Source organism: Tubulanus polymorphus, chromosome 1, assembly GCF_964204645.1.
Source record: "Tubulanus polymorphus chromosome 1, tnTubPoly1.2, whole genome shotgun sequence".
In the NCBI taxonomy this organism is placed as follows: domain Eukaryota; kingdom Metazoa; phylum Nemertea; class Palaeonemertea; order Tubulaniformes; family Tubulanidae; genus Tubulanus; species Tubulanus polymorphus.
The window spans coordinates 23,962,023-23,981,023 of NC_134025.1; the positions used below are offsets into that span (position 1 = coordinate 23,962,023).

At 35.7% G+C, this 19,001-nt stretch overlaps 2 protein-coding genes across 2 annotated transcripts; both read right to left on the reverse strand.

The window, feature by feature from the left end:
• Window positions 1-394: 394 nt before the first annotated feature.
• LOC141913216 (xanthine dehydrogenase/oxidase-like) lies at window positions 395-9,009 on the reverse strand. Its single transcript, XM_074804717.1, has 29 exons — window positions 8,635-9,009; window positions 8,481-8,538; window positions 7,862-7,958; window positions 7,623-7,728; window positions 7,351-7,542; window positions 7,194-7,256; window positions 6,990-7,067; window positions 6,669-6,810; window positions 6,410-6,577; window positions 5,525-5,651; window positions 5,191-5,356; window positions 4,865-5,045; window positions 4,473-4,771; window positions 4,171-4,392; window positions 3,568-3,631; window positions 3,420-3,489; window positions 3,252-3,339; window positions 3,055-3,141; window positions 2,771-2,965; window positions 2,539-2,684; window positions 2,258-2,339; window positions 2,027-2,122; window positions 1,780-1,908; window positions 1,553-1,680; window positions 1,352-1,466; window positions 1,148-1,234; window positions 902-1,069; window positions 630-797; window positions 395-544 (listed from the first exon to the last, which is right to left on the reverse strand). The coding sequence occupies exons 1-29, from the start codon at window positions 8,686-8,688 to the stop codon at window positions 497-499; spliced, it is 3,624 nt and encodes a 1,207-aa protein (XP_074660818.1). The 5' UTR covers window positions 8,689-9,009; the 3' UTR covers window positions 395-496.
• Window positions 9,010-9,828: 819 nt separating this feature from the next.
• LOC141903899 (xanthine dehydrogenase/oxidase-like) lies at window positions 9,829-18,219 on the reverse strand. The gene is made up of 34 exons (XM_074792278.1): window positions 18,117-18,219; window positions 17,819-17,871; window positions 17,656-17,749; window positions 17,514-17,571; window positions 16,758-16,854; window positions 16,493-16,598; window positions 16,214-16,405; window positions 16,047-16,103; window positions 15,873-15,950; window positions 15,615-15,756; window positions 15,296-15,463; window positions 15,137-15,207; window positions 14,936-15,029; window positions 14,728-14,834; window positions 14,408-14,574; window positions 14,135-14,300; window positions 13,860-14,043; window positions 13,479-13,777; window positions 13,139-13,360; window positions 12,948-13,011; window positions 12,779-12,848; window positions 12,573-12,660; window positions 12,368-12,454; window positions 12,092-12,283; window positions 11,867-12,012; window positions 11,703-11,784; window positions 11,528-11,623; window positions 11,301-11,429; window positions 11,066-11,193; window positions 10,872-10,986; window positions 10,623-10,709; window positions 10,376-10,543; window positions 10,105-10,272; window positions 9,829-10,030 (listed from the first exon to the last, which is right to left on the reverse strand). Exons 3-34 carry the CDS (start codon window positions 17,707-17,709, stop codon window positions 9,983-9,985), a joined length of 3,930 nt encoding a protein of 1,309 aa, XP_074648379.1. The 5' UTR covers window positions 17,710-17,749; window positions 17,819-17,871; window positions 18,117-18,219; the 3' UTR covers window positions 9,829-9,982.
• Window positions 18,220-19,001: the final 782 nt, after the last annotated feature.

Here is a 19,001-nt window from a genome sequence, read left to right on the forward strand (position 1 = left end):
TCAGACTTCCAAATCGTGTATACATCCGCCATTTAACCGAATAATCCGATTTACTTATCATTTCTATTTATGCCTGCCGTTTCTGATATAATCATACATCCTTTACTATTACAATACGTCTTCTAACGATATTCAATGCAATATAACATTTCGACGTTCAAATATAGGTCATTATATAATCACAGGAAGCCATTCTACATCTATGTCAATAATATTTTGCCAGATAGCTTGTTTGCGTACACATAGACCTGTGACGTTTAGCACATCGATTTACGGCTGTCGTTTGTAAAATGACGCTGAATGGTTAACATTGTTTAGGTTTCATAATGGTAACGTTTTATAAGGCGTCAAAAAAATATAATAACATGATATAGTTGCGTGATCGACGGTCAAATTTACAGACGTTTTATTGAAATCGAAATACTTAATTGGAACAATATAGGGCATCGATCCTCATCCGTGGGCGTTCGAAGTCTTGTCGTTAGTTTTGTTCAACCTATTCGACAATTGACCAGGGCTTCCGACCTTCATCTCGCTGTTCAAACTACGAAGCACATATCAAACAAATCATAGGCATGCAATGATAGGAATTAGAAAGATTTCGATTTTCCTGAAAAGTTGAAACGTACCGGTTTGGTGAATTGATCAGTGCATGCAAGACGGACTTTCTCAGCTGTAGCCGGGCAATCCAAACGAAAATATCCAGATAAACCAGCATCAGATCTCGCACTTAGAATGGCCTTTTTAGAAGCACAGTATACACATACAGCAAGTAACATTGGTGGTTCTCCAACGCCCTAAAATACCAAACAAAGAGAACACCTAGATCACATTATTTTAACCAACTAACGATTGAATAGAAACTCAACCCACGTAATCGTAAAAACCCCCGATTCAATACCTTTGAGGAATAAATGGCCCTCGGATTTCTGGATCCTTTCAGAATTGTTACGTTATATTCGTTGGGTAGGTTTTTGAATCGAGGAAGATTGTAAGATGCAGGACCAGTTGTAAGAACTTCTCCATTAGGTGATACATTCACTTCTTCTGTCATGTAAAATCCATAACCCTAAAAAACAAATCTAATATTGTTTATTCTATACATCTTATATACTCGGTATACAATGATATTATGGTATTATAGGACCTGCATAAAGGCACCATCAATCTGACCAATGTCAATGCCTGGGTTGAGACTAGCTCCAACATCAATAACAATGTCTGTTTTCAACACCTGTAAAAGCCAAGGTACATACAACTAATAGTTTCCAACATCTACGCTTAATTACTGGACATTTTTTATCTAAACCTATTTAGTAAATGGCTTTTCTCGGGTAAGAATTTCGTGTACCTTGTGTTCACCAGTCAAACAATCTATTTCAACCATCGAGCATGCAGCGCCGTAAGTGAAGTAATCACAATGGCGTCCAACTCCTTTCTCCCAATCAAAATACACATCATCAACGCTGAGAGAAAATTAATATAAAGGATATCGCATTCTGAAACACATCTATTCATTCTAAAAACAGTAATATGAATATTTGTGATTTACCTGTGATAACCAGTTGCAGACAGATAAACATTTTCAAGCCAAGCACTAAGGACCCATCCGTCCCATCCTGCATCAGGTTTACTCTCTTTGAATGGTTTCAGTCTATCCATTATAGTTTCACAAGCATTCTATTTAAGACAATAGAAAATAATAATCAATTCTACACAAGGTTCTACACAATGCCTAAAACTCAGAAATTCAACTCCAAAATTGGATAGAAGGTATACCTTGGTAGCCATTGCAATATAATCTGAACAGATACTAGCAGAGGAACAAATACTGTTTGGAATCTTGTCTGTGCTTACGTCCGTGATGTGAATTTTGTCCACTGATATCCCTAAAACACGACTAGCAACCTGTGAATACAAACAAGTGGACAGGAAAAGAATAACCCTTCAACTATCTGGACATATCTATTCAGAAATGGGATATTGGTCCTGGGAAATCGAGGGAATATTTATATGATGCTGGTACCTGTATTGCCTTCGTGTGGACACCCTGTCCCATTTCTACTCCACCATGAGTCAACAGAACAGATCCATCTAGGTAAACATGTACCAATGCTGCAGCCTAAAACCTCAGAACAATGAATTGTCTGCCAATACTTATGCATGACATCGATATTCATCTATGTGATGTATAGATATCTTTAATCCTTATATTCAGGAAAATTTACGATTTTGTTTTTCATTGTAATCTACAAACCTGGCTAAGAAATTTTTCACTAAATCCATTTCCGTTCTTAGTTGGTACCACGGCAACTCCTCTTTTCTTCCATCTATTTTGACTTCAAATGCAAATGTATATTACGATATATTACAAACACCTAATCGTACCGCAAATATTTATACATAGAAAATAAAATATATATGGATATCATTTGAAAGCTCAAAATAAGCAAGACATGAAATCGTATTGGTTGACAATGATAAGTGGAACAATGAGCTCATTTGATTCCAACCACTTAAATCAGTATAGGTCACTACCTATTGAAACGTTCTACTTCTTTCTGTAAATCTTTGTATTTGCTTTGTTCCACAACATCTTTCCAACATCGATGCAACACTTTCCCATCTACTTCCATACCAAAGCAATCTGGGGCAACTTCTTTGTAAAGATTTATTTCCCGTATCTATAAAATATAGTTCTAGTTCTGAAGATGAATGATCAACGCTTATAATGAAAACAAACCAAAAACATCGATTAGTGAATTTTTACCTGTTCTGGTGTCATATCAAGAATGGAACTCATCTGCTCGATCCAACTCTCAGTAATAACGGCCGATTGTAGTCGACCAAATCCTCTGAATCCTGTGTTAGATGCCAGATTTGTGCGACAAATTAGACCTTTTAGACGCATATTGATTGGCAAAATATAGCAATGATCTACATCTTGAATAGCGCATTCCATAACCTTAAAGAAAATGGCGCAATGGCATCAATTAAGATTTCTTCAAAATAAGGTCTACCGTCGATGTCGGAATGTGATGATTAGGTACTCGCCTGATTCGAAACATCGAGGGAATGACCACCATTACAGTACAATAAAAGATCCAAAGCTTGAATCTTTCCCTCTTTTGTGAATGCCACCTTAAAGTAAAATACATTTTGGTAACAATATCTACTAAACCAAAATCTTCTATGTCTAGTCCAGTCAACAAGTTCATAATTGTATTTTTACAACACTGCGCAGTCAGTACCTTATACTTTCCTAAAAACGGATGACGTCTGCCAGTAATTCTTAAATCTTCAACTCTTTCCAGCGAACTGCGCACAGGACATTGTAATCTGTTGAAATTGAGTAGAAATTACATTGGTTAAAAAGCGTTTTCAAAGCTAAAGCGAATATATGTGGAAGCTAAACCTACTTATTAGCTGCAATCGCTGCAGTTAAACAAACAAGCGCATCTCTCGATTGCTTGCCTCCAAAACCTCCGCCTGAAAATTCAAAATTCAATTTCATTTCTTAAAAGAGATGCTTGATTCACAAAACCTTTTCTATGTGTACATACATACCTATTCGTTTGTGTTTCACAACAACTTTGTTTGATACCAAACCCAAAGCACGACACACATCAGTCTGAAGCGGTAAAAAAAGTGTACACAATACGCGGGTTAAAATACTATCAATAGAATCCCGCAATATTAAACGAAAAAGTCCGAAATCTGCTCAATTTTGAATTTTTACGTTTCGACTGGTCACTTCCAGCCATCGTCAGGTGGAATGTATGTTTTCTCATTTAATAATAAATAATAAATAATAAATTTATTCCACAATAAAATTGCAACATGTCATAAAGAGATATACAAATATGAAATGTTTTAATATAATGTGGAGGAGATTAGATGAAGCCAATGAAGGCTTATAAAATCTCTAATCCCCTAGCATACACCGATTCACTCAACTCATACACACATGCAGTCATACACCTTCACCCAACATGCACCCACACACGCATAGTCACTCAGGCGGTCAATCACACTATCTTTCATTCACTCTTACAATCTCATTTCATTTATTTTAGCAGATTTCGGAATTACGTTTTATTGTGAGATTCTTGCAATCACTAACATTTCGAGTCCACGATCAGACGTAAGCCGTTTTTTTCGAGCGAATACCTGTATACGGCATAAATCTTGAGTTGTCGTATAGATAATCATTTCATCGTTTTCTTTCACTGGCACAGCAACTGTGGCATTCGTTTCCATGTAGAAATGTTCTTGACTACCAGTGTGAAGTTCTCCTTCAACAATATAATCTGCAATGGTGAATGCTGCATCAACGTCACCCTTGTCCACTTTGTAAACTGGTTTGAAGAAAGACTTGTTTTCGATAGCCTCCTTATGTACAGAAAAGAAGTTTGAAATACGCTTTAAGATATATACATGTAATTTCAATATACCAATTCACGAGTGATTACCTCAATTGTAACGATTGGTTTTAGCACTTCAAATTCCACGTTTACCAACGCAGCAGCTTTTCGTGCAATATCCCTGTTTTCAGCCGCTATTGCACCAATTATCTGACCACAACAAGTTACAAACTTCGTAGCAAATAGTTCCTCATCTTTGACAACAGGGCCGAAATAATTTGATGCAGGTACATCGTTGTGATCAATGTATGAAACTACACCATCAACATTGAGTGCCTCAGACGGATCTACACTGAGTATTTGTGCATGGGCATGTTTACTATACACATAAGCAATGAATAATTCGTCTGGAGATCAAAATTAATATAATATTTTGAATACAAAGAATTTTCGATAGGTTTCTACGCCAGAATTAGAGAATTTACAGAAATTGCACTTACTTCTGTATGAAGGAATATCATCAACATATAACGTCTCCCCAGTTGCATGGCAAGGATTCATGATCTGTGGCAGAGGTTTTCCAATCGTATCATGCGCTGACCCATCGACTTTTTCAAATATTTGACTTGCTTTCAACGGTTCACGCTGAAGTTCGCGTACAGCAGCTGACGAACTTAAATCCTATGGAACATCAGATAGTAATGTAATCAGTTCCATCGTTATTTGCATTTGGATTGATTTTTACATCATTTAGTTTCAATGATTGCTAAAGAGATCGCGCAAGATTCTCTTACTGTCATCAATCATAATTTGACCATTTACCTACCACGTTCTCATTACTTTTCATCTGTATTGATAGATAGAATTTAAAGAAGAATCCGAGTACAAGTGAACGACGATATTGAACTGCTCCACCAGTATTATCTGTACATGGTTTAATCTCATCAGTCAAGATTTTACTCAAACTCGACACAACAGAGTCACACAACTTCCTGAAATCAAAGTATCAAGAAAAGACGTTGATGAAAACAAAGAATATCTTATCAAACCCTTTATTCATTATTTATATCTATCCTATCAACTTTTCAGTAAATTTGCTCACGAATACGAGAAAAAAACAGGATAAATCTGATATGATGAAAATCTATGGTTAGACTTACTTTCCTACGGCTTCTTTCATAGTTTCACTGGCCAATTTGATCCTTCCATCTAAACCACTAGATATTATACAGAGTTCCTGAATAATACTGGTATTTTTCTCCACAGCCATGCGAAAAACGGATGTAACTTGGACAGAATTTGAGGTGTAGACTTCAAGAAACTCATTCTGAAAAAATAAAAAGTGCTATATTACTGGAATGTTACTAACGCGTAGATATTTTCGCAATGAATATTCTATTTCATTCTGCAACACAATTTAATCATCTTCCTTTACCTCATTTCCATGTGGGATGAATATCGATTTGATAATTTCGGTTGGTCTCAGTACAGAGTATTCTTTTGAGAATATTTTCTCGTCCAATGAAACCTGCCTCATTCCCTCTATTCCCATGCAAATGCGAATAGATTTCCATGCAAATGCGAATAGATAAAAGTATTTCAAATATAATATCATGAAGGTAAAAACTTCTAATATTCTCTACCACGCCCATACCTGATGAGACAGCTGTCAATGTACTGCCACATGCCACAAGAATAGGAATCAATTCCGATTTATTTCTACATGAGATTATGTGACCACCAATAGTCTATGAAAATAAATTAACGGGACATGATGTTGAAAAAAAACTGCACCATCGATAATGACCAAACAAGGTCATTTTGCAACAGAACAGTGTATGCATTCACCGGTCATATTAAAATGGACGAGCTACTCACGGCGACATTTCTTAATTGTAGACTTAGTGACCCGAGTATCTTCTTTACAGCAATACATGACTGTCTTCCCTCTTGAATATAATCAGCGAGGCCATTAGGAAACCAATTATTGGATTAACATAACTTATTCCAGAAGTCCAGATAATACAGGCTATAATGTAAGATACCTTGAGTTTTCTCAATTGAGGATGAAAGTGCTGTAGAAAGCATTCCCAATGAACACGCCGCCCCGATGTGTATACCACCATCAGCAAACATAAATTCACAAAGATCTCGAATATGTGATACGGATACAAGTTGAACAATCGACTTATCGGGGTAGATCTTATTCTTCCCTAGAAAATGTACAAGTCCAATGTTTCTGAGACATTCTGCGAAATATTGAAATTGTAGAATATGGCTGCATTGTGCATTACAAAAACATACTGATATAAAGTCCTCCTCCAATGACTGAAGCATACGGAAACATGTCTTTGATTTTGAAGAGTTCACTCAGTGATGTTGGCCTGTACCAGTCAATCCGTTTTCCTTTACAGTGAAAAATATTTCGATCAAGAATATCAGATAACTGTAAAGAATGACGAGGAAACACCTTATAATATGTCATATCAAATTCAGGTTTAATCAATACCGGATTAAACAGGGCCTTTTGTGCTTTTTATTCCAATACGCAATAAAGACATCTGAATCTACATTTTTTCTTATGGCCGAATTTCAAATATTTGAACATGAGACCACTCACTGTACCTGCAGCTCATTTGGAAATATTGGTTCTTGTTCTGGACTATAATTTTGCAGTGTTCCCTCTATTAGATTAGTTGCCATCTGAAATGAATGGTGCTAATCGAATCAGTTTCTTGTATCTTGTATCTTGTATGGATTAGTTTTCTTCATCGATATAACTACTTTGTGTCAACATAACAAATTAATTTGTATTCAAAGGCTGCTTACATCATCAGCCTGGTCTACAGTGTTGTTTTTACAGCACTGGTCACCCATTCCACAGTCGAAATCCTAGAAAAATATGTGTGATGATAATTTCAGAAAATGTTTGAAATACACAGAAAAATGTAATTCAATTCTTCGCGCAATTCCAAAAAATTCTCACCTTATCAGCAAAAGTAACAAATGCTTGGTAGATTGGTCTGTATCCAGTACAACGACACAGATTTCCTTGCATTGCATTTTCTATCTCAGAGATGGAAGGATTTGGATTATTCCTGAGTAATGCATACATTGACATAACCATACCAGGAGTACAGAATCCACATTGACTGCCATGGTATTTGGCTATTCGTTCCTGCAGCAAAGATAGATAATAGCAACTAATCAACTACCGTGTGAGCCCATACATTATGAAATCTCGAGTCAAGACAGAACCTGTATTGGGTGAAGTTTTTTACGGTTACCGACACCTTCCACTGTAGTTACTGTCATACCATGCACCGAACCAATGAAAACTACACATGCTGGAACGGCAGAATGCCTGGATTTATAATAAGGAATCAAATCATTTTAACCTTCGTTTAAATGAAATTATAACATTAGATTCGTGGCCTCAATCTGATCCATGTATTTCTACATAGATGTTACTCTACAAAACTTCACAAAAAAGATACACAATTTTCTTTTGATGTCGATCATATCTAGATACCATCACAGTACAGGCACCACATCCTGCTTGGCCACAAGCGAGTTTTGTCCCGGTCAGTAATACTGGATTTTATGGTATAATCAAGGAGAAATAGCTAGAGAAATCACGTTTGCTGCTTGAGCAATCTACCTCTCTAATTAATGTCTGGATGGGCGAGTAATGCATTTGTCAAGGAACTTGGAATTCCAATCCTGCACAGAAGATTGTGGTATCCGCTTCCTGTTATTTTTGTGCCTCTTTTTACACATGCATGGTGCCGTACCACTTGATTTTATTCCCTGGTAGACATAATGTGGCATATAAATGCTTTATAAAATCATCAGAAAAAGTCCCTAAACTATGACAATTCTATTTCTTCCCTCTTCGTACGTACATGACTCAACCTACAAATGATCAGACTATTCTTTGAAAATGCTAATAATTGATTTAATCGCGGATTTCCAATTGCTGATTAACTACATTGTGCAATAGTGGTGTGAAAAAACTGTTTTTTCCTGACTAAAATGAAATGCAATGACGTTGAAATTATATACGATGGGATACGATGTTGTCTATAATGTTACTTCAGCTTTTAGAAAGGATACGCCTATTTCTCAGGTACTGCAACAATGTCCATTCAGGATCAACATCATTATCTGTTATCTGTGGATATATTGCAATTCATGATTAATTACAAATGTCATTTATATTATCTTCATCTTTTGGCGTATTTCGATTTCATCTATTCGCTATCAATACCTTTTTGCCGTTGACGAAAAACGTCAATACCTGGGTAGCATAAAGCGCAGCCATCCTTTTGTGACTTCCGATTTCTACAATTACGGTGAAACTTTTGTTACCGGTATATTTTTCGAGTATTTACGTGTATTTAACTATTGTCATACAGGGGAATAGATATTTAATGGTCGATAATTTGATATACAATTACTTTTCTTATCCCATATAGTCTTAACGTATTTCACCTTACCTATAAGCCATGAACTATTAGCTATATACGTCCGTGCCTGAGCCAAATAATTTTATATCAATTATGTAATTAGAGAATAGTCTTTCGATATAAGTAAATACGTAAAGTTACATAAAATCTAGGTCTACTCACCACTAAATGTAAAAACCGTAATCACCGTTTTGTTCAGAGAATCCCAAACTAATTCCGCACAGCAGTTACGTAGAATATAAATGTAATCCTGTCAAATTTTGAATGTAACTAAGGCTAAAAAAATGTATACCTTGTTTCTCATTTCTGCTGAGCTTAAAGGATAATCCGGTCGGCTGCCTATCTACCTTGCACATCACTTTTCTTTAAACATGATCAAACTTACAATAACAGACCCGGCAGCTGTAGAAATAAACAGATAACAAATTGTTTTGCAGTTCACGTTAGTGACGCGGCCGATTAGGAGAAACAAGACGTAATACATTTTAGTTAAAAACGTCCACTATCAACGTCATTTGCATAATCCGGCATGTTCAACACATATGGCGCGATGAGCTAAAGTGATGTTTCAAAAATACGTAATACGAAATATATTTCAAAGTTAGTTCGTTTTTCGTTGTTTCTTTGTGACTGAGGATTGTTAAAAGGGCCCTAAAATCTCCTAAAAGCGTAGGTGGCTGGATCTTTGATACTAGCGGACCTGTTGCAAAGTCAAACACAGTAATAACATATTCGTGACATTCGAGTCCCGGAGAAACACTGGATTTGTCAGGCGAACTTCTGCATCAAAACCATTGAACGTGTCTTCCGTCTTTTGGATAGTTTCTGATAAGTGGGAATAATCAGTGAAATTTGCATTTGGAGATTGTTACTCTGATTTTTCGTCATCTGGAACATAAAGCTTTCCTCAGCTCGAAATAGTTAATAAACTGAACACTAAAAGAAAAAGATCACTTTATAATCATTTGAAATATTTATTTTACATGACACGTATGAATAACACGTGGTGCATAAAATATGATTCATCCATGTATACATGTATATATATATTATCTGCTTATACTCTAAATAATTCATTCTTATTAAGGTCAACCAAAGCATGCAACACACTAATGCAATTTGTTGCAACGTTCACCAATTTTGACATTTCTATTCGATAACTGACCATGGTTTACTTCCACCATCTTCTTGTTCAAACTTTAAAAAAGAAACCAACAAATTATAAGCATTATAACATTTGATCTGAATTCAAATCAAGGCACAAAACTTACCGGTTTGGTGAATTGATCAGTGCATGCAAGACGGATTTTCTCAGCTGTAGCCGGGCAATCCAAACGAAAATATCCAGATACACCGGAATCGGATCTTGCACTAAGGATGGCTTTTTTAGAAGCAAAGTAAATAGATGCAGCTAGTATAAACGGTGGTTCTCCTATACCCTTCAAATATAAGTAAGTATAAAAATAATAAAAAGAATAAATAATGGTCAGGATTTCATTAAACAAAAGCTCATGCCATTGTAGTAGAAACTCCTATAAGTACCTTTGAGGAATAAATGGCTCTTGGATTTCTGGATCCTTTCAGAATTGTTACGTTATATTCGTTGGGTAGGTTTTTGAATCGAGGAAGATTGTAAGATGCAGGACCAGTTGTAAGAACTTCTCCATTGGGTGATACATTCACTTCTTCTGTCATGTATAATCCATAGCCCTGAAAAACAAATAGTTTGTTACGCATGCATTCATATTGTTCATCATTTTCACTATAAATTGATGTTTTGAGATAGTACCTGCATAAATCCACCATCGATCTGACCAATGTCAATGCCTGGGTTAAGACTTGCCCCAACATCCATCACAATGTCTGTTTTCAACACCTGTAAAAAGTAACATGCAATATACGGTTATATAGTGTCCATGGTATTGTCGTACCTAACAGATATGCCTACAGATTGTTGGTATTATTCTACTATGAACTGCTTTATAATATGCAAATGTTTAGGAAGCTCCATGTATTGATTAAAGCTTGAGTTTGGTACCTTGTGTTCACCAGTCAAACAATCTATTTCAACCATTGAGCAAGCGGCACCGTAAGTGAGGTAGTCAAACCTACGTCCAGTTCCTTTCTCCCAATCAAAAGAAACATCATCAACACTGAAAAAGTTTTTTACAATTCGGAATAAAGTTCAATCTATTCATTCCAAATACAGTAATGTAGTTGTTTGTGATATACCTGTAATAACCAGTTGCAGACAGATAAACATTTTCAAGCCAAGCACTAAGGACCCATCCGTCCCATCCTGCATCAGGTTTACTCTCTTTGAATGGTTTCAGTCTTTCCATTATAGTTTCACAAGCATTCTATATAAGACAATAGAAAACGATAATCAGTAAGTAATGGTTCTACACAATGCTAAACACTCAAAAATGTTACTCCAAAATTGGTCGTTTTATGATAAAAGGTGTACCTTGGTAGCCATTGCGATATAATCTGAACAGATACTAGCAGAGGAACAAATACTGTTTGGTATCTTGTCCGTGCTTATATCTGTGATGTGAATTTTGTCCACAGATATCCCTAAAACATGACTAGCAACCTATAAAAACCATGAGATGAAAAACTTTTCAAAATCACCACATTCAGGAATATGATTTTGAAAATGGGAAAACATGTGATTACTGATATTCACTGTACCTGTATTGCCTTTGTGTGGACACCCTGTCCCATTTCAACTCCACCATGAGTTAACAGAACTGATCCATCTAGATAAACATGTACCAGTGCTGCAGCCTAAAACCACAATAGATTAGTTACATTTCTCTCAATACTTGTACTTCTGTAGTACTGGTGTATTATTATTTTTGAATACCTGGTTCATAAATTTTAGAGCAAATCCATTTCCGCACTTAGTTGGAACTACCGCAATTCCTCTTTTCTTCCATCTATTTTGGCTACAAATATAAGGTACAAATACATGAAGGCATGTAGCCCAGGAGACATTGCTAAAATGCTTAGTTAGATATAAGCACTAACCTATTGAAACTTTCTATTTCTTTCTGTAAATCTTCATATTTGCTTTGTTCAATTACATCTTTCCAACATTGATGCAACACTTTTCCATCTATCTCCATATCAAAACAATCGGGAGCAACTTCCTTGTGAATATTAATTTCTCGAACCTAAAAGTATTATCATAATTGAAGGTAATAATCAACAGTAGATATTATAATGAACATAAGTATGAATAGTGAATTATACCTGTTCTGGTGTCATTCCAAGAACAAAACTCATCTGTTCGATCCAACTCTCAGAAATAATGACCGATTGTGGTCGACCAAATCCTCTGAATCCTGTGTTTGATGCCAGATTTGTCCGACATACATAGCCTTTCACACGCACATTTGGTAATTTATAACAAACATCAACCTCCAGGACAGCATATTCCATAACCTTTAGAAAACAGTCATCAGAATGACAATTTTTTGTTCTCAGAAAACTCATCAATTAATACAACACATGTAAGCTAGACCTCACCAGACCAGAAAAATCTAGAGAATGACCACCATTACTATACAGCACAATGTCCAATGCTTGAATCTTTCCCATTTTAGTGAATGCAACCTAAAAATATGAACTACGGTAATCTATTCTAGTATTATTGTGTCAAAAAGGTCTAATCTTGAGTCTTTTTCACTGGGTCATTAATGCATTGATGAACTGTAGTAAATATAATCTGTACCTTATACTTTCCTAAAAACGGATGACGTCTGCCAGTAATTCTTAAATCTTCAACTCTTTCCAGCGAACTACGCACAGGACATTGTAATCTGTTGAGAAAACATCGAAATTGTTTACCCTGTATCAAATTTCAATTTGGATGCCTTGAAACACATGATAAGTAAGCAAATGTACTAAATTTAGTAGGTGCATTTACGATACACTTACTTATTAGCTGCAACCGCTGCAGTTAAACAAACAAGCGCATCTCTCGTTTGCTTGCCTCCAAAACCTCCGCCTGAAAAACATATTGGCAAATGCATTTTTCAAAGAAATACAAAGGCTTACTGGTACTGATATCCAGTTATTATCAACTGATAATTCGTTTGTGACTGACCTATTCGTTTGTGTTTTACAGCAACTTTGTTTGACATCAAACCCAAAGCATGACAGATATCAGCCTGAAGTATTGCACAGTACATAGATTATAGTTCCATAACTACTTTTGAAGACAAGTTATATACTATATTCACTTCGGATAGAACTGGAATATATAGTATAACAACAATGGATAAAATGTCACCAAACCTGTGCACGGCGTAAGTCTTGAGTTGTCGTATAGATAATCATTTCATCGTTTTCTTTCACTGGCACAGCAACTGTGGCATTCGTTTCCATGTAGAAATGTTCTTGACTACCAGTGTGAAGTTCTCCTTCAACGATATGATCTGCATCGGCAAATGCTGCATCAACATCTCCTCTGTTCACTTTGATAACTGGATCAAAGAATGAATCAGCTTCAATAGCGTCCTGTAGAGAACAAGAGAAGTTATTATTAAGTTTAGAAACAGGTACATTAATTCATGTAATTGCATTTAACCGGGACATTTAATGTCTCTGAACAAGTTTGTCCATATTACAAACATACCTGAATGGTAATTATTGGTTTTAGCACTTCATATTCCACTTTTACTAACTTTGCAGCTTTTCGTGCAATATCCCTATTTTCAGCAGCCACGGCACCGATAATTTGTCCGCAACAAGTTACAAGCTTTGTAGCAAAGAGTTCCTCATCTTTGACAAGAGGGCCAAAATAATTTGATGAAGGAACATCGTTGTGATCAATGTATGAAACCACACCATCAACTTTGAGTGCCTCAGATGGATCTACACTGACTATTTTTGCACGGGCATGTTTACTATACACATAGGCGATGAATAATTCATCTGGAGGAAAAATTCAATTAAACATTTCAAATGCGAATTTAACTGGCAATGAATAACAATGTATGTGCAGATTAGTCCTTACTACTGTATGTAGGAATATCGTCAATGTATATGGTCTCCCCAGTCGCATGGCAAGGATTCATAATTTGTGGTAGGGGTTTTCCAATTGTGTCATGCGCGGGCACATCAACTTTTTCAAATACTTGACTCGCTTTCAATGGTTCAAACGGCAGGTCGTATACTGCACTTGCTAAACTGCTTGATTCCTGTATAAATAGATGATCAAAAAGATCTTAGTATAAAATGTCCCTATTGATGTTAATGTACAATCAGACTTCATTGACTTCAATAACTAACCATGTTCTTATTGATTTTCATCTGCATAGATAGATAGAATTTAAAGAAGAATCCGAGTATAAGCGAACGACGATATTGAACGGCTCCACCAGTATTATCTGTACATGGTTTAATCTCATCAGTCAAGATTTTACTCAAACTCGACACAACTGAGTCACACAACTGCCTAAAATCATCAAAATATCAATCAAAACAATTATCATATGCAGGTAATATAAACAGAAATGTTATTTACTAAATTCTATCTAGTGATAAATCTATGCTTAGACTTACTTTCCTACAGCCTCTTTCATAGTTTCACTGGCCAATTTGATTCTTCCATCTAAACCACTAGATATTATACAGAGTTCCTGAATAATACTGGTATCTTTCTCCAGAACCATGCGAAAAACTGATGCCACTTGCACGGAGTTTGATGTGTAGACTTCAAGAAACTCATTCTGAAAAAATAAAAACGGTACTGGATGGATATGGTTTAGGAATAAGGAATCTTTTTAAATCAAGATAATTTTTGATAGTTATATCTCATACCTTAGTAACTGTATCTGTATAAAAAAATTGTAAGATTCAACGTTCTATGCATTTGCCTTTACCTCATTTCCGTGTGGAATGAATATCGATTTAATGATTTCCTTTTGTTTCAGCACAGAATTTTCCTTAGACAAAATTTTCTCATCAAATGGAACCTGCCTTATTCCCCCTATAACAAAAAATATAATGCAGATAAATAGAAGTCCATATCAAGGCCGACTATTGTTTTCGACATTATTCATTTACAACTTTCCTTCACACAATACATACCTGATGAAACAACTGTCATTGTGCAGCCACATGCCACAAGAATAGGAATCAATTCCGATTTATTTCTACATGAGATTATGTGACCACCAATAGTCTATAAAAGTGTGAAACAGTTAGTGCAGAAGCGAACTTCTCAATACATTATCATGTTCCCATACTGAGGTACTGGCAACTTGGTTTAAAATTGCAAGCGCTACTCACCGTGACATTTCTCATTTGTTGATTTACAGAACCCAGCATCTTCTGTATAGCAATAAACGACTGTTTTCCCTCTACAAAAGAAAAGACAGTTACTCAAAACTAAAAGTATTTACCATCATTTTATCATAACTCTAAAAAAGTGCATACAACTGTATGTACCTGGAGACTTGTCGATAGAGGATGAAAGAGCTGTAGAAAGCATTCCCAGTGAACACGCTGCTCCTATGTGCATACCACCATCAGTAAACATAAATCCACATAAATCTTGTATGTGCGATAGGGTTACAAGTTGAATGACTGACTTGTTAGGGTAGATCTTATTCTTTCCTATAGAAAATACAAAATTTTTTCAACTGCTTTCTACTAAGTGAAATTGTGTACAATTTGCACCTAGAGCCATCGTTCTTATCGCAGGTGGTTCACTATATACCGGTACACCCTAGACTTGAAAAAAATGGAAGACAGTACAAATACATACTGATATAAAGCCCCCCTCCAATGACTGAAGCATCCGGAAACATGTCTTTGATTTTGAAGAGTTCACTCAGTGATGTTGGCCTGTACCAGTCAATCTGTTTTCCTTTACAGTGAAAAAGATCTCGCTCAAGAACATCAGATAACTGTAAAATCAAGTAACATAGCTAGGCATCATATCATATCCATTTCAGTCAAGGAGACGTTCATCAGAAACTTCCAAGCCCCACATATCACTTCAACATCCTTGATGACACTGTACCTGAAGCTCATTTGGGAATATAAGTTCTTGGTCTGGATTATACGGTTGCAGTGTACCTTCTGTTAAGTTAGTTGCCATCTGAAATGAATACCGGTACGTCCCATTGAAAGTCTCAAATCAGAATCCATTATACTTGTTGTTGTCATTTATGATGAATGAAATTTCACAGCTTACCTCATCGTTTACAGTTTTATTTTTACAGCACTGGTCACCCATCCCACAATCGAAATCCTAGAAAAATATGTGTGATGAAAATTTCAGGAAGTGTATGAAATACACATGAAAAGTGTAATTAAATTTCATGTAATTTTAAATTTCATGTAATTTCAAAATATTCACACCTTATCAGCAAAAGTGGCAAATCCTTGGTAGATAGGTCTGTATCCAGTACAACGACACAGATTTCCTTGCATTGCATTTTCTATCTCAGAGATGGAAGGATTTGGATTATTCCTGAGTAATGTATACATTGACATAACCATACCAGGAGTACAGAATCCACATTGACTGCCATGGTATTTGGCTATGCGTTCCTGCAGCAAAAGACCGTAACAAATCAAGCAGCCTGATATCATTTCATCAAGAAATTATATCATTACGAAATTCCTAGTTAAACATACCTGTATTGGATGGAGTTTTTTACGGTTACCAACTCCTTCCACCGTAGTAACTGCCATCCCATGCACTGAACCAATGAAAACTACACATGCTGGGACGGCTGAATGACTGAATATTTCATAAGAATTCAAATCATATTTGTTGTTTAATTGGAGTAGAGTAGTTCACTGGTCGAATTTAAGATAACCATTTATGAATATTCTAAGTAACACAGGATGTTAATATCTACAAATTTCCATAAAAAACAAAACCTCAGAGAAAGGATACACAATTTTCTTTTGATGTCGATCATATTTGGATACCATCACAGTACAGGCACCACATCCTGCTTGTCCACAAGCGAGTTTTGCCCCGGTCAGTAATACTGGATTTTATAGTCAAGGATTCAAATGATAGCAAATAATTGAAATAAATGAGACACAAACAAAGTTATCAGCAGAAATTTTATCCTCGAAGTATGTAAATATCTATGACTAAAGTTGTCGTGATATAGGACTTCGCAATTTCGCGAAAAGGTATATTCTTGTTTAGTTATCGGAATGATGAATGTCTGATTTGGGAAATTCATTCTTTTCTGATTTGAAATAGATTTTAGATTTATAACAATTTTATAATTCATATATATAACACGCAACGTTGCGAAATGAACTGCTAAAGTGACAGGCATTCCATGAATTTCATGATGGGATGAATTATATGTAAAACTTTAATACTATCTCATCGTTTTTTTAGGGTCATGACCTAAAGGTTATTAAATTTGTGCCAAACTGGTTCTATACTAGTTGTATACCGTTTACGCCCATAACCATAAAAATGTTGAAAAATGCATGTTTATACAAAAGCATAATGCTTATGATTTTTCTGGGTATATCAAGAATATATCAATAGCTATAGCGTTAAAATGATTTCCAAATGAAATGGAATTTCATCCTGTGTATGATAGAATTATCATTGCAAATGCAATTTTTCGCCTAAAAGCTTTTCGTTTTCTCATGAAAGTTAATTCAATTTTAGAAAGGATACAATTATTTCTCAGGTACTGCAACAATGTCCATTCAGGGTCAACATCCTTTTCAGTTATCTATTGATGTAATCAAAATTCCCGATTGATTTGCAAAGATTATATATCCATAATGAAAAATTACTACTATATATATACCGGTACCTTTTTGCCATTGACAAAAAACACCAACTTTTGGGTAGCATCAAGAGCAGCCATCTTCAAGAATATGACTTCTGACTCCTAAAAACCTACAATTCTGAATTCTGTTATCATGTCCTCTGTACATGGTTTTACTTAAAATTATGCACTACATGTATATGCTTACTATATTCCAGTGTATCAAGAGATAATTATGCTGTATTACCGCAGCAGCAGTCGCTATAGAAAAGAGATCATGATCATTTTAAGAGAGACGGACATGAAAATAGGCAAAGTATGTACATCAAATTTAGCTGATTGTCAGCCTCCTCTGCCCAAGTAAGAAATCTTGAGCATTATGGATTATGAGGCAATTTTTGGTTCTAAATGCGCGATACGTGCTTGGTTTTACAGATTATACAATAATCGAGTGGGATGTTACTATAGTATAGAATGAAAATGAGAGTTATATAAACCGTACTCACCACTAATGTTTTATTACTAGGTATCTAATCAATCACCATTAGTCCTGGGCAAGTGAACTCTTAATCCTTTTCGTACAATACTCGAAGCTCAAATAGTTCACATTATTGCAAACCTGTGCGCATTGTCAACTGGCAGCTCAAAGTCTGCTATATAAAGCTATTCATTAAAAGCAGACATTCTGCGAATCAATGGTGAACAGTGTGCGACAACATATAGCCACCATAAGCCAAGCTTTAGGGCAATAGATAATTCGGTCATTATAACTGAGTTTGTTATTATATCTCATAAGAAATAAGCAAATTTCTAACTTGAATCAATCATTTTTGTTTGATAGAACTAAACCGACAAAAAAATCCTTGTATCCGAATCGTCATAATGAGGTTCCACTCTTCTAAGAAAACTATCGACCTTTATCATAGTGGTAGATATCATAATCATATAGGCGTTGCCAGCAGGGTGTGGAAACTCCTCCTTTCATGAATTGAAGTTCCAGCTTCGCTTGTAGTGAATTCATTTCCTTAAGATTTGTTGAGGTGGTAAATAATGATAATTCTACGGTAAAATGAGAACCCCTTCAGCACAGAGTAAAGCTGGTCTATGCAAATCGCCCCCCCCCCCCCCTTAGGAAATGCTCATGAGAATGGCTTCTTTCCTTCAAATTAGAAACAAGAAGCAACCGACTGGAAGCAGGGGTGCACTTAGAGGGGGTTTTCTGACCTTTTTTTGCAGATATTCGCCCTTTTGAAAATCACTAGGTGAAAAATTGCACCTGACGTTAATCTATGACGAAAGTCCACGGTACTGCTTAAAGCAGTAATATGCAATAAAATGGCATAAACATGTACCTAAATATTAAAATTTGTTCTCGCCCAGACTCCCCCAAA